Source organism: Canis lupus, chromosome 7 (genome assembly GCF_003254725.2).
Source record: "Canis lupus dingo isolate Sandy chromosome 7, ASM325472v2, whole genome shotgun sequence".
Lineage (NCBI taxonomy): Eukaryota > Metazoa > Chordata > Mammalia > Carnivora > Canidae > Canis > Canis lupus.
The window spans coordinates 24388990-24405357 of record NC_064249.1 but is presented as its reverse complement, the minus strand read 5'-3'; the positions used below and the strand labels follow the sequence as shown (position 1 = coordinate 24405357).

Below are 16368 nucleotides of genomic sequence, written 5' to 3'. Positions count from 1 at the left end.
TCTTTGACCCTTTTACATTTGACGATTTTTAGTAATTTTTTGGTAATGATTTCTATCTTACGTTTACTTTGGTCAAAGAACATGTTCTGTATAATTTCAAATTTTCTAAAATTTTCTGAGACTTGCCTTTTGATCTAAATATGTTTTATTTTGGTATCATTAGATAAACTCTTTAATCATACTTTTCTAATAATTTTTATAGCTTTTTTCTCTCTCTCTGTCAATTACTGATGAAATTATGTTAACATTCCTAACTGAATTTGGACTTGTCTGTTATTCCTTTAGTGCTGTCAAGTTTTGCTTTATGTATTTTGGGGCTATGTTATTAAATGCTTACAAATTTAGTGTTATTATGTCTTCATATTGGATAACCTTATTATCATTATAAAATGTCTTTCTTATTGCTAATATGTACCTTGATGTATACATTTTTAGCTTTATTTTGCATTATATAACTTCTAATATCCTTTTACTTTCAATTAAGTTCTTATATTTAAGGAGTCTCTCCTTTAAGCATCTTGTAATTGAACTTTGTTATTTTAAGCAGCTCTATATTTTTTTAATTGGGTTGTTGGGGATATTTTTAATGTACTTACTGACATACTTAATTTTTTTAAAGATTTTTATTTATTCATGAGAGACACACAGAGAGAGAGGCAGAGACATAGGCAGAAGAAGAAATAGGCTCCATTGCAGAGAGCCCCATTTGGGCCTCAATGGGGACCCTGGGATCACACCCTGAGCCAAAGGCAGACACTCAACTGCGGAGCCACCCAGGTGTCCTGACATATTTAATTTTAAACTTAATATCTCCCTATTTGTTTTCTATATGTCTAATCTGTGTTTTTTCCCTAATTTTCCACTTTATACTCCATAGCTACTGTATAGTTTGTATACTTTTAGTGATTACCATAGGGATCACAACACGTATTCTCTGCTTCTTATAATCCACTTTAGGTGAGTACTTTGATCACTTCTATGTAATTCAAGAACCTATATCTCTTTAACTCCGTATATTTTTTGTTCATTGTCCTATTGTCATGTATTAATTCTGTACATATATCAATACCACCCCCCACACACAGGGTATTATTTTTGGTGTTTTTAACCATCCATATTCATTTAGATTTACCTGTTTCTTCCTGCATTGTCTGCTTCCATCTGGGATTGTTTTCCTTCTTCTTAAAGAAATCTTTGATATTTCTTGAGTAAAAGTCTGCTAGTGAAAATCATCTCATTTTTTTATTTGTCTGAGAGTCTTACTATTTTGTCTTTATTTTGGAATGATTTTCATTTGTTATGGAGTTCTAGGTTGGCAGGGGTTTTGCTAGCATTTTAAAGATGTTATTCTATTGTCTTTGTGCTCTCATCATTTATGTTGAAAGATGGCTGTCAATCTTATGATTTCTTTAAATGTCATGAGGTCTTCTTCTTTGGTAGGCCCTATACCTTACTTTCTGTATACCACTAAAATCTCTGCTTAGTTGTTTTTAATATTCTTGCAGACCACTGTTTCTAAAATTTTACCTTCAATGAAATACTATTTTGCCCTTGTGAGCAAATATAGGAGATGAAATTTTCACAGTGTTCCCCCCAAACTTTTTGTTAGATAAGTTGTTGGTTAATAGATTCAGATTTTCTGGGGGAGAGGGGAAATTTTCCCTGATCCTCTTGTTTTTTTGTGGGATAAAGAGAGTATTAGATTAGCACACTGATAAATCTTAATATCTCAGAATGAGTTTCATTTAATATCCCTGCCCTTAAATCATTCATTTTCCTTTTTTTATTTTAGGCAAATTATCTAATTTTGCTTCATTGCGAAGGACAGTTATGTTTATAGTCATTCAGAACAGCAAGTGCATTCTCATACATATACATAGACATATAAAAGAAGTCTTAGCAACTTAAAGTTGAAAAGCTTCACTGTGTGTGTATTCAAAGGTTAACTTCATACTTGGCATTCCTTATAATATTTCATTTTTTATTTGTTAGTATCAATCATACATGAAGGACTATTTGAAGTTTATTTTTAATTTTTTGGTTCTTTTTAATATACATGTTAAAAGATAGACTTTCTAGGAGTCAGAGCTCAACTGAGAAGATATGTTATTTTAAATACGAATTTTTCTTCTGAAACTATAATAATGAAAAGGTTGGATTTGTGAAAGAGAACGGGTGATTTGTAATGCTCTTGAAAGTATCTGAAGAAATTTTTAAAATTTCTTTATGTGCCTGGTCCCATAAGAGCTTTTCTGAAATAGCTTTGTAGTTTCTGTGGAACTGATAGTCTTTTAACTGAAAGGCTAATTGAAGCCATCACACCATTACTAGAATAAAGAAGAGAAAGGGTGGGATTATGAAGATGATAAAAATGGAATAGGTGTATATTCTAAAGGTTTGATTATAGCCACTCTTTTTCAAAAAAAACATTACTCTTTGAGGAAAAAAAGATAAGTAAGATTACTTTTTAAAATAGAAAAGGAAAAAAATAAAATAGAAAAGGAAAAGGAAAAACAAAACTAACCAAAAACATAACACAGGGAGCCTTCAAATAAAATTCTACTCCTGGTGTCCTGAATTTATGATTTTTCTCAAAATAGAGATCTATTTCTGTAGTCGATTCGAGTGCCTTAAATATTCCAAACAATAGACTCACAGTTATTCCTGACTGAATTAGTTATAGGATTATGAGGACTTATTTCCTGTTTACTAATTGTTATCCAGTTGGCAATATTTTTACAACTTTGAAGCCTCCTCCTTAACCAGACCTTTTCCTGCATCTTTTAAAGACCAAGGAAGGGTGTGAAGCTGAATTGCTTTCCTCCTCCTTCCCATCTGTCCAAATCTTACTAGCCCACTTCCCTTGTGAAGCTTGTTCTGCCCACTTCTACCCACAGTGATTTATAGATTAAAAATACTCTATAAAGTTTAGATGATACGGATTATGTTTGAACAGTATCTGATTAATTTCACTTGTCTTTTCTTCAGTTCAGTCTTTGAGAGAAGAGGAACTCTGACATTTTCTTTTTCTTTGTTTTAGAAAGTAGAGTGCAGTACTGGCTACGTGATGCAATATAATTAACTCTGTGGTCTTGACTTGATGAAACTGTGTTATTCCAGGTCTTCTAAGAAGCCTGTTATCAAGACAGGATTAAATGTGTAGGCAGTGTATTAGAAGAGATGCCTATAAGAGAAAATGGAGAAGCTGGGAAAACCATTAGACTACAATGTTAATCTGACACCAACAGAAGAAGAGAGGAAGGAAGATTAGGTAGAAGTGTCATAGGCTATAGTGAACTTCTAAGGAAAGCTTGGCATGACTAATGGGAGTCGTTGGCTCAAGTTATATGTTGAGGTCCCACTTCTCCCAGCAGCTGGCCTATTTTAATATTTTGTTGTGCTCATTCATTGGCCTCTGGGAAGTGTGACCTTGGTGCAAACATAGAGATGGATTTTAGAGTATAATAGTTGGAACCTTTGGTCAATTATGTTTTCTGCTGTTGGAGATCTGAGAGGTGCATTTTCATGGTCACCATACTGATAGTTTAGATGAAAACATGTGGTATATAAACTCTAAAGGAACTCTCTATTTCTATAAATTTTTCTTCTAGAAAATAATTTTATTTATAAAAATTATTCAACTTAAGCTCTTTAAAGAGCAGGGATGTTGTTTTTCTTTATTTTGTAGAGTTCCTTCTTGAAGTCCTTTATGTTACCATTTAAAAAATAAATAAAAAGTCCAAAGATGTAAACTGAACACTCCAGATAATTTCCCATAATCAAACAGTAGTTTACTTATATTAGGGACGTTAAATTTTTTTTAAGGATATGATAGTCTAGTTATTTTACATTTCCTTTTTTTAAAAACGAGTGTATCAGTTCACTTTTAAATTGTTGCCAAGGGCCTTTTTTTTTTTTGTTATATAAAAGGAAACTTACATCTAGGAATTTTGCCAGCTATGTTAGATAAGAAAATTGCTTTGTGAGTGAATATTTGTGAGTACATCTAGCTTTCTACGTTATAGTCGCCAGAGTATAGATTATTTCATATCAGAGAATCTATTTTTAGAGCTTATGTTAATACTTTTTTTTTGCCAGCATATAGGACAAACTTAATAACCTTTTTTAAGTCCCAATTTATTATTATTAGACAAAAGTATTCTATCAAGTTCATTTATATATGTATGTATATTTCCATATATTTTTTAAAGAATGTCAAACTTACAGGGAAGCTGCAAGTACATAATTTTGTTTTCCTACATCATTTGAGAGTGATTTGCCAACATGATGCTGTATCACCCCCAAATACTTTAGCATGTTTTCTAATAAGCAAGAATATTCCCTTGTGTAATCAATAAAACATCCAAATCAAAAAGTAACATTGATATATTGCTACTACCCAAGCCTTAGACTTCATTCAGGTTTTACTAGTTGTCCACATAATGTCCTTTATAGAAAAAGGACCTAGCACAAAATCACACATTTCATTTAGTTGACATGCCTCCCTAATTTCCTTTTATCTGGAGTAGTTTCTTGCTCGTTGCTTCACTTTCTTGACCTTGGTACTTTTGAAGGTAATAGCCCAATCAGTTTTTGGAATGTCCCTCAATTTGAGTTTGTCTGATGTTTCCTCATGGTTGGATTTAGGTTATACATTTTTGGCAGGAGTATTACAAAAGGAATGATCTCTTCTTATCTCTTCCTCTCAAGTAGCACACAGCTGCAATTTTTTCCATTATTGATGATCACTTTGATCACATAAATATTATTTACCGACTTTTCCACCGTGAAATTTCTTTTCTTCTTTGTAATTAAGAAGTATTTTTGTGTGAGATAATTTATAACTAAAAAAATATATCTTGGGGCAGCCTGGGTGGCTCAGCAGTTTAGCGCCACCTTCAGCCCAGGGCGTGATCCTGGAGACCTGGGATCGAGTCCCACGTCGGGCACCCTGCATGGAGCCTGCTTCTTCCTCTGCCTGTGTCTCTGCCTCTCTCTGTCTCTGTGTCTCTCATGAATAAATAAATAAAATCTTTTAAAAAAATAAAAATAAATAAAAAATATATCTTTTTGGGGGCACCTGGGTGGCTCAGTTGGTTAAGTGCCTGCCTTGGGCTTCAGGTCATGATCTAGGGCCCCAGGCAAGGCTACCTGCTCAGTGGGGAGTCTGCTTCTCCCTCTTTCTCTGCCCCTTCCCCCTCATGCTTTCTCTCTTTAATAAATAAATAAATCTTTAAAAAACATACCTTCTTTATCAGACTTTCCATTTATGTATGCATTTATGTATATATATGTATTATCATATTCAGATGAACTCATGAATTCTCATTTTATTCATTGTATTTACTCTCTTATAATTGTTTTGGTGCTCCCATTGTTCCCAATTGGACAGTGGGAGATCTTCAAGCTGACGTTTGAGCATACTCTGTCATTTTCTGAGCACTGCCTTTCTTTCTGTCTCAAAAGATATTCCAGACTTACTTCTTTGCCCCAGAACTAGAATTAGCTATTTCACTAAAGAACCCTGCTTTCCTTAGTTAAAAATGGTAAAAATCGCAAAATCTGTATGCTAGATGTATTCATTGCTATTAGGATGTCATTACTCCAAGTCATCTCAATAGACAGAGCTTATATATATATAAACTTATATATATATATATTCCTTATATATATATTCCTTATATATATGTGCATATATTCATACAAACATAAATTTTCTTCTGTATTTTTAAATTTTTTTAAAGATTTATTTATTTATTTTAGAGAGAGAGCAGGTGAGTGGGGAGAGGGGTGGAAGGAGAAAGAATCTTCAGCAGACTCCCCACAGAGCCCAAGGTAGGTTTTGATCTAACAACCCTGAAATCAGGACCTGAGCTAAAATCAAAAGTGGGACGCTTAACAGACTGAACAATCCAGGCATCCCTTCTGTATTTTTTAATGAGATATATAATTCATATACCATAAAATCCATCCTTTTGAATAAGTGTACATTTTAGTGGTTTTAGTATATTCATGAAGTTATGCAACCATCATCACTGTTTAATTCTAGAACATTCGACCATTCTTAGAAAGAAACCTTGTATCCATTAGAAGTCACTCTCCAGCATCCCAATTCTCAGCCTTTAGCGATCATTAATCCACTTTTTGTTTCTGTGGATTTACCAGGTTTTGTTACTGTTTTTATTGTAGTAGTTTGGTTGGTCTTTTGTGAACTAATTATATAAAGTTTGTATTCTTTGTCATATGTGGCCACTAAAGTGTCTGCTTGGTGGTTAGCTAATGATTGGTCAGAGATTTGCTTAAATTTCTTAGAACCAGTAACTTTCCCACTGTTTTTTTGTTTTGTTTTGTTTTAAGATTTTATTTATTAATTCATGAAAGACACAGAGAGGCAGAGACACAGGCAGAGGGAGAAGCAGGCTCCATGCAGGGAGCCCAATGTGGGACTCGATCCCAGGTCTCCAGGATCACGCCCTGGGCCAAAGGCAGCGCTAAACCGCTGAGCCACCCAGGGATTCCCAACTTTCCCACTGTTTACCAAGGGGCTCTGTGTATGTGTTTGGGCATACTTTCATTACTCAGCTAACCAGGTGACAACTCTATCTTACCTTCATTTCCTGCTTATGCAGAGCCTCAATGTCAGCCAGAAATGAGAGTTTAGACCTTCTCATCCCTTTTCTGAGCTTACCTAAAGCTTTGGGCATCTGTACAGCCTTGCACATGGGCATGGACCTCTAGATTCTCAGAAATATGTCTGAGTTTTTCAGAGCCCTTATGGATATCTCATTCTTTAGCTTTTCTTTTTAAGCATTTTGGTAGGTCTATTGTCTGCTCCAACTTTTATCTACCATCGCAAAGCAGTCATAAAATTGAACAATCGCTTGTAATTGTTTTTGACAAATGCCCTGGGGAAAAGGCTTTTCACACTGAGTTAGCTTGCAGGTGGTCTGGGCATCCATCATATATAATGGTAATTCTCTGCAAGTGATGTTTTGCTGGAGCTCTAGCCTATTTTGCTCCTCCTGATAGTTGCCCAGGCTGCTTGTTTTCACTGCAAATGCAAAGTGTTAGTTTTCAAGGTTATCATGGAGATGTAGAGAAATGTATAGAACTATGAGAAGTTAAAAAAAAAAAAAAACTATGAGAAGTTAAAAATGCCACAAAATTCCCAATTCTTACAGAGATTCAGTTGTTTTTCTGTAATAAATGTTCCTCGGACTGCTGCAAACCTTAGGCCAGTTTCCAGAACACTGGAAAAGCTGATTGTAATAATTTTTTTGCTATTTTTCCTGCTGTTACAGAGGATGCATATTGTGTTATAGATGAAGATAATCTGTTCTTCTTTATCATAGAGGTCCGCAAAACATTTGTCTATACTTGCTGTAACCAGTTCCTCTCCTCCATTTCCTAAACTCATTTCAGTCAAGATTTCATTTGCATTACTATGTTGTAAATGATCTTATCAGAAAACAAACATATTCCAAATCATTAAATACTCTATCATCTTATTTAATAGTAACTCCATTCTTCCTATTGCTCAGGCTAGATAGCTGGAACCATTTTTGACTCTCTTCTTTCTCTTACACTACAAGTTTATTTATTTTGAAAGGTTTTATTTATTCATTCATGAGAGACACACGAGAGAGAGAGAGAGGCACAGGCAGAGGGAGAAGGAGGTCCCATGCAAGGAGCCTGATTCAGGACTCGATCCCAGAACTCCAGGATCATACCCTGGGCCGAAAACAGGCACTAAACCCCTGAGCCACACAGGCATCCCAGACTACAAGTTTAAAAAGTGTTAGCTACCGCTAAGAACAGTGGTCCTGGGATGTCAACCCAATGCATAGTTTGCAAGTGTTGGGATTCCTAAGAGAGACACAACTCATATAGGCACTGGTTGGAACAATGCTTTACTCTCATAGGAAAAAAGACAGAGCAAGGTCAACTTCAGTAGTGAGTGTCAGTCCCACAAGATGACTATCATAGGGAGATGGTCTGCATGCACCTCTCTCATACTGTAAAAGAAGGACCAAGGACCCCTGTTCTCTCCTACAAAGAATATGAGTAACGGTGGGGTTGACCAGGTGCCAGATGACACATATACCTACGAAGAAGTACATGTGAAGCCTGGAACCAGGGAATGTCTTCCCAAACAAGGTGATATGCCCAGTACAGGCTATCCTAACCATATTGTTTTTATGAGAAAAACACATGCCCAGTTTCAAAGAAAATACTGGTAAATGAACTGTTGATCACTGTGGACTATCTGTGCTGAATTCTAAAAGAATAGGAATATATGTCATTCATAATGATTCTAAAGGCTTGGAGGAAGAGGAATATTTGGTGCTAAATTTTTTTTAGAAAACTATTGATTTATTACCAAATCTTAAAACTTATTTGGGGGGAGGGGGGCTTAAAACTTTAAATCATAGTATGGGACTAAATCTACATTACTTTTTCATTTACTTGATATTTCTAATGTTTATGGCCTTCCTTAAAACTAATAATTTGGGCACCTGGGTGGCTCAGTCAGTAAGCGTCTATGTTCAACTCAGGTCATGATCTTGAGGTCCCAGGATTAAGCCCTGCATCAGGCTCCTGCTCAGCAGGGGGTCTGCTTCTCCCTCTCCCTCTGCTTGTCTCTCTGCTTCTCTCTTTGCTTATGTTCTCTTGATTTAAAAAACAAAACTAAACAAAACAGAACTGAGACACTTGGGTGGCTCAGTGGTTGAGCATCTGCCTTTGGCTCAGGTCATGATCCTGGGGTCCTGGGATCAAGTCTCACATCAGGTTCCCTGCAAGGAGACTGCTTCTTCCTCTGCCAGTGTCTCTGCCTTTCTCTCTGTGTGTGTGTCTCTCTCTTTTTTTAAAGATTTATTTATTTATTTATTTATTTATTTATTTATTTATTTATTTATGAGAGAGAGGCAGAGACACAGGAGGAGGGAGAAGCAGGCTTCATGCCAGGAGCCTGATGTGGGACTCGATCCCGGGACTCCAGGATCACGCCCCGGGCCAAAGGCAGGCGCTAAACCACTGAGCCACCCAGGGATCCCCTCTCTGTGTGTCTCTTATGAATAAATTTTTTAAAAATTTTAAAGCCCTAATAATTTATTATTAATCAGTAACAATTTTGATTTTATTAATTAAAAATGCTTTGTATTGATTTGCTTTTGTAGGCTAATTCAGAAGTATAAATGATTTCAGCTTAATTCTGGATATGGGTATATGTGTGTTTCCAAAGATATATTTATATATTCCTAAGAAGATATTTAGATAGGGGTGCCTGGGTGGCTCAGTCTGTTAAGTGTCTGCTCTTGATTTCAGTATAGTCATGATCTCAGGGTTGTGAGATTTCACCCTGTGTTGGGCTCTGTACTCAGTGAGGAGTCTGCTTGAGATTCTTTCCTTCTCCCTTTGCCCCAACCCCCACCTCTCTCTAGAAAATAATAAAAAAAGAAGATGGATATAGTTAGATATAGATGTTTATCCAAGAGGATACATGTACACAGAGTAGATCTCCATTATTCATAGATTCCATATTTGCAAATTTGCCTACTCACTAAGATTTATTCATAACCTCCACATCATTACTCTTTTTTTTGATCACAAAAACATTGGCTGATGTGCCTGTCCACTATATGGAAAAACTTGAGTCATTTGATATATACATTCCAAGTTCAGGTGAAACCAGGTAATGCTCTGCCTTCTTGTTGCAACTCTCATTCTATAAACAAGTGTTCTTTTTTGCCGTTATTTAGTGCTACATTTTTGTGTTTTTTTGTGATTTTCATGTTGGTGATTTTGCTGTTTAAAATGGCCATCAAGCATAATGCTGAACACTGTCTAGTATTGTTAAGCATAAGATGGCTGTGCTACATACTTTACATAATGTGCCTCACAGAAAAAAATGTGTGTTAGATAAGCTTTGTTTTGTTATAGTGATGTTCCTGATTCCAATATTAAGTAATGAACAATAAATATTAAATAAGGTGCCTTTAATAGAAACACATATAAAACAAAGTTATCATTGATCAATTGCCCAAAACATTGTGACCAGGGACTCCCAGAAGCCTAACCCTCTCTATCACCTAGTAGCAGCAATTCAGTATTTGCTTGAATTCAGCAATGATAATAATCTTATAGAGCATAACTCCTGTAAGGAATGAGAATTTACTGTACTTATGTAGAATTATCTCCAAGAACAGTAGTTTTCATTGGTTATCTACTTCACTATTTTAATTACCTATGCTAAATTTCAGTGAAGCCTTGATCTGTGTCTTTCATATTCATATTCTAGAAATGTCACCTAAATTGAAATCTTCTCACTAATCATTGAATGGGAAATTAGTAGCAATTTTTTTAATTTAGAATTTTTTAGATTATGAAATATTCATTCAAATGAGAAAACATAATTTATGATTTTTTAAAATAACAAAAGTAATATCCTTGCATCAACAACTTAGGAAATACACTACTACTGGTATCTTTGAAAAATTCAAGGTGCTCTTCTCAAATTCAGTCTGCCTCCACTAGAGTCAGGGACTCTCCAAAACTTTATGATTAATGTTTCTCTACATTCTTTCAGTAAAGCCATCTCTATGATTAGTTTATGATTATGTATTTAATACATCACAAAAAGAAGAATTTATGTTTTATCATTAAGTTTTTGTGGTTGCTCACCTGAACTCTGCCACATATGTCAACAATCATTAATATCTTGAGTCTATATAGTAATAGTAGCCAAGACCTTGAGCTCTGGAGCTGGGCTGCCTGAGTTTGAATTCTGGCCTGGTCCTTGCTAACTAGGTGACCTTGAACCTTATTATTTAGCTTCTTTGTGCCTCAGTTTCTTCTTGTATAAAATGGGTGTTTTTTTAAAGTTCTTATTTCCTTATTCATGAGGGACACAGAGAGAGGCAGAAACATATGCAGAGGGAAAAGCAGGCTCCCTGGGGGGGAACCTGATGCAGGACTCAATCCCATGACCCCAGGATCACAACCTGAGCCAAAGGCAGATGCTCAACCACTGAGCCACCCAGGTGTCCCTATCAAATGGGTATATTAATGGTACTTAACTCAAAGTTGTTGTAAAGATTAAATAAATTCATACATATAAATACCTAGAACAATGGGTAACAAATATTAACAAATAAATGTTAGTAGCTGTTTAACAGAGAAATTAATGCTAAATGATTCTTTGAAAAACTACTTGCATTCTTAAGTATTATATTAAATAATCTTTGCTTTAAATGTTACCCTAATTTCTTTTAGATAGTCAGGTATCTTATGATTCTCGTCACTCTGTGATCTCTTTTTATTTAGCTTACTGTGACATTACTTAAAAATAGTCTTTCCTTGATGTCTCTTTTTGTCTCTTAGATTGTGTGAGAACAGATCTCTTTTTAGTTGGTAAATAAATTTATTTCCACATATTTTATACTTGGTTGTTTCCCTGACATACTTATTTAAGAGCTGGTACCAAGAACAATCTAAGAGCTGATTCGTTTGTTTGTTTTGATCTCATGTTGGCAGAAGCTCATTATAGGTAATAGATGAAACAGCTTGTCTATCAGTAGCCAATAATTCAGCAAATGTATCAGTTGCTTTAGCAGTGCCAAGAGCTAAATAGGGATCTGTTTTAGATGTTTGATCCTTTCTTGTATGCCCACGGAGCAAATTCTCTGTCTTCTTAGAGAACATCTTCTGTTTTCCTTTTCATTTTTCCTGTAAATCTGAGCTTCCTTCTTCTTTATCTGTAAGTGTGCTTGTCTGATGAAATAGTAGTATATGTTGCCTATTCCTGAGACAAAAGAGAAATATTCCGTGTTTTCTGCATCAACCTAGTAAAGGTTTGTGTGTTTGGGGAGAAAGAGAATTGTAGATCAGTTGTTAGATATAATTTAGCTGTAAGACTAAAAATTTTCCCTAATGATTTTAAGGTAATTCAAGAGCAGTAGTGGTTACTGTCTGTTTTGGGTTGGTAAAGAAAGTCTTACTACCCTGTGGAAAATTATTTTCAAAGTTAGCGTCCATATCAATGGATAACAGTAACTTGCTTAAAGAAAATCACGTGTTTTCCATATTTATGTGATAAAGAAGAACTTATATTTATAGGTAAATGTTACCACCAACTAGATTAAGCCTTACAAATGTATTTTTTAATATCTAAGTTTTAGCCTATAGTTAGCATGTTAATAAATATATCACATAAAGAAATGAAAAGTTCTTCCCTAATCCCAGAAATCATGGATTGAAAAAGATTACGCATTGTCATTAAGAATTGTCATTTCTCTTGAGACTATGGAGTCTTACCCCCATCTCTATTGAGCCCCATGGCAAATCAGGAGATAGGCCCTCCTATCCTTTGTGGACCCAAATACATAAATGTCTAAAAAGAATAATTCTAATTCTGCCCAGAGTGAGTCTAAGTGATTTTCTTAGTCTCGTCAGGCTGCTATAACAAAAAATAGCATTCACTGGGTAGCTTAAACAATTTGTTTCTCATAGTTCTTGAGGCTGAGAAGTTCAAGGTCAGGGTGCTGGCAGATTCAGTGTGTTGTGGGCTTGCTTCCTGGTTGATAGAAGGCCATCTTCTCACTGTGTCCTCATATGGCAGAAGAGGCAAGGAACACTCTGGGATCTCTCTCTTTGGTTTAATTTAAGTTTTATGTAGTTAACCTACAGGCAATATTGGTTTCTGGAGTAGAATTCGGTGATTACCACTTGCATAACAACACCCAGTGCCCATCATAACAAGTGCCCTCCTTACTACACATCACCCACCTGGCCCATCTACCACTCCCTCCCTCCATCAACCTTCAATTTGTTCCCTATCATTAAGAGTCTTTTATGGCTTGTTTCTCTTGCTCCCTTTTTTTCTTTCCTCCTTCCCATATGTTTATCTGTTTTCTTACATAAATTCCATATATGAATGAAATCTTATGGTATTTGTCTTTCTCTGACTGATTTATTTTGCTTAGCATAATACACTCTAGGTCTATCCATGTCATTGCAAATAACAAAATTTCATTTTTTGATGACTAATATTCCATTGTGTGTGTGTGTGTGTGTGTGTATATATATATATACACCATATATATATATATATATATATATACCACATCTTTAGCCATTCATCAATCAATGGACATGGACATTTGGGCTTTTTCTCTGTAGTTTGGCTATTGTTGATAATGCTGCTATAAAAATTGGGGTGCATGTATCCTTTTAAATCTGTACTTTTGTATCCTTTGAGTAAATATGTAGTAGTGCAATTGCTGGATTATAGGGTAGTTCCATTTTTAGCTTTTTGAGGAACCTCCATACTGTTCTCCAGATTGGCTGCACTGATTTGCATTCCCACCAACAGTGCAAGAAATACTGCATCCTGGTCAATATCCATGGTTTCTTATGTTGTTGATTTTAGCCATTCTGACAGATGTAGGGTGGTATCTCATCATGGTTTTGATTTGTATTTCCCTGATGATTTGTGATGCTGAGCATCTTTCATGTGTCTGTTAGCCATCTGGATGTCTTCTTTTAAAAAGTGTCTATCATGTCTTCTGCCCATTTCTTAACTGAGTTATTTGTGTTTTGGGGTGTTGAGTTTGATAAGTTTTTGTAGAATGTAGAATTTGGATACTAACCCTTTATCAGACATGTCATTTGCAAATATCTGCTTCCATTCTGTAGCAGATGAATGCTTTTGTTTCCCTTGCCTGTGGTTATTTATGTGTCTAGTAAGAACTTGCTGTGGCCAAGGCCAAAGAGGTTTCTTTCTTTCTTTTTTTTTTTAAGATTTTATTTATTTATTAATGAGAGATAGAGAGAGGCAGAGACACAGGCAGAGAAAGAGACAGAGAGAGAGAAGCAGGCTCCATGCAGGGAGCCTGACATGGGACTCGATCCCGGGTCTCCAGGATCATGCCGTGGGCCAAAGGCAGGCGCCAAACCGCTGAGCCATCCAGGCATCCCGCCAAAGAGGTTTCTGCCTGTGTTCTTTAGGATCATGATGGTTTCCTGTTTCACATTAAGGTCTTTCATCTGGAATCTCTTTCATAAGGACACTAATTCCATTCATGAGAGCTCTATCCTCCTGACCTAATCACCTCCTAATGGCCCCATGTCCCAATACCATCACATTTTAGGTTGGGTTTCAGCATAAAGATTTTGGGAAGAACACAGTCTATAGCAGTGATATAATACAGATATTAAGGGTACATCTATATTTAAGGGTTATGTCTGCATTTCAACAGATTTGGTTCAAATCCTGGCTCTAGCTTTTGTCTTGTCCAAGTTAATTATCTTCTCTAAACCTCACTTTTCTCATCTCATAAGCTTTGTGAGGATTGAGAACATACAAAAGCTTTTAGTACAGTGTCCCTCACATAATAAAGAGGTCCAGCTCTCTTATGCCTTTGTACATGCCTTTCCCCTGCAGCATGCCTCAAGAATCTCCATATTCTTCCTTCAAGAATATGAGGCCAGGTTTGTAGCAATTTTGGTCCTGCCTTTTTTTTCTCTTTTTTCTTTTCTTTTTTTTTAAGATTAAGACATCACCTTGTCTGTGATGTCTTCCTTGCCTTTAACTCTACCTCTGACACTATGACACTTACACTTACTCACCCTTTCCCTCTGAGCTTTCATCTGTCTATCAGCACTCCTCTTAAGGTGCCCTTTTTCACTGCACATGCCGAATTCTTCTACAAGACTGAGCTGAGGTGCACGGACCATGTCTTTTCGTCACCACATCCAACTCACTAAGCACAGTGTTTGATTATATAATAGATGCTCAGTAAATACTGACTTGCTGAATGAAAATATGGAGTACTCTTGGGAACCCAACCAGAAAAGTAGCCTATAGTTCAGAGCAGAAGAAAAGACAGAGTGCAACCTCAGATTTTTTCCCCAAACTGTTATGAAAAATTTCAAATATATAGAAAAGTACAAAGAACTATATAGGAAACATCCATCAACCTATCACCTAGGTTTTACAATTAAAATTTTGTTACATTTTCTTTGTCACTTACATATTAATCCATCTACCTTCTATTCAATTAATCCATTTTAATATTTTAAGGCACATCAAAGTAAATTGCCTTTGTGTGTCTTTATACCTTATGCCTAATAGTGCAACATGCATATTATTAGCTAGAGCTCAGTATTTGCTAACAGTTTTCTTTTGTAGTTACAATTTACTTTCAGTGAAGTGCACAAATATCAGGAGTGCCATTTCATTAATTTTGATAAATGCATACACTTGTGCAATCCAAGACATAGAATTTCCCACATGTCTTCACGGTTAATCCCTGACCCTTCCCCTTGAAGCAATCTTTGATTTTTTTTTAGCCCTATATTGCTTGGACTTGTAGAGCTTTATGTTTGCTGACCTGTGGAGGAAAATTATTTTTCTGTAAGATGTAGTTCACACAGCATAATAGTTCTCAGATTCTTCCATGTTACACGTGTTCATAACTCATTACTTTTTGTTGCTGAGGAGTGCTTCATTGTATGAATAGAACACAGTTTTTTATACACTTTCCTGATAAGGGATATCTGAGGCTGCTTACAGTTTGGGGCTATTATAAATAAAGCTGCTAGAAATGTCTTAGCCCTATATCAATCTTTCTTGTATACATTTGCATTCATTTCTCTTGGGTGAATATACAGATATGGAATTGCTGAGTTATAGGGTAAGTGTATGTTTAGTTTTCTAGAAAACTGTCAAATTCTTTGTAAAACAAAGTAGTTTTACTGTTTTACACTCCTACTAACAATGTTTGAGAATCCAGGGATACTAGCATTTGGTATATCAGTCTTTCATTTTAGTTTCTGGTGGCTATGTAGTAATATCTCACTGTGGCTCTAATTTCATTTTAACTTGTTGACTAATGATGTTGAACACTTGGCCATGTTCTTATAGACCATTCATAGATAACCCTTTGTGAATTGTCTCTTCAAATCTTTTGTTTTTAAAATTGAGTTGTTTGACATTGAATTGTAGGGGTCCTTTATGTATATGATGCAGAACTTTTTCCAGATATGTTTGCAAATATTTTCCCAGTCTGTGGTTTATCTATTTATTTCCTTCTTTATCTATTATTTCCTATTTATTTATTTATATATCATTCATCATTGAAGGCTTTTTAAATTTGATAATGTATACTGTATCAGTTTATTTTTTATAGTTAGTGCTTCTGTGTCCTAGCTAAGAAACCTTTGCCTTCACCAAGTTACAAAGATACTGTTTTCATTGAGTAGCCTTATAGTTTTAGTTTTATGTTTAGAATTGAAATAGGCCTGAAATTAATTTCTGTGTTTGAAGTGAGGTAGGGATCAAGGTTCATTTATTTTCCCCATATGGAT

General features: G+C 35.4%; 1 protein-coding gene across 10 annotated transcripts in view; it reads left to right on the top strand.

The window, feature by feature from the left end:
- RABGAP1L (RAB GTPase activating protein 1 like) overlaps positions 1–16368 on the top strand; it is a 729489-nt gene that overhangs the window by 428683 nt on the left and 284438 nt on the right. Inside the window, exon 1 of one of the 10 annotated variants that reach the window (XM_035718832.2) lies at positions 15591–15695. The exons of the other annotated variants lie outside the window; for them this stretch is intronic. Coding sequence (XP_035574725.1) covers positions 15675–15695 — 21 coding nt within the window. The 5' untranslated portion in view covers positions 15591–15674. Of the gene's footprint in view, positions 1–15590; positions 15696–16368 lie in introns of those variants that run through there. 10 annotated transcript variants of the gene reach the window in all.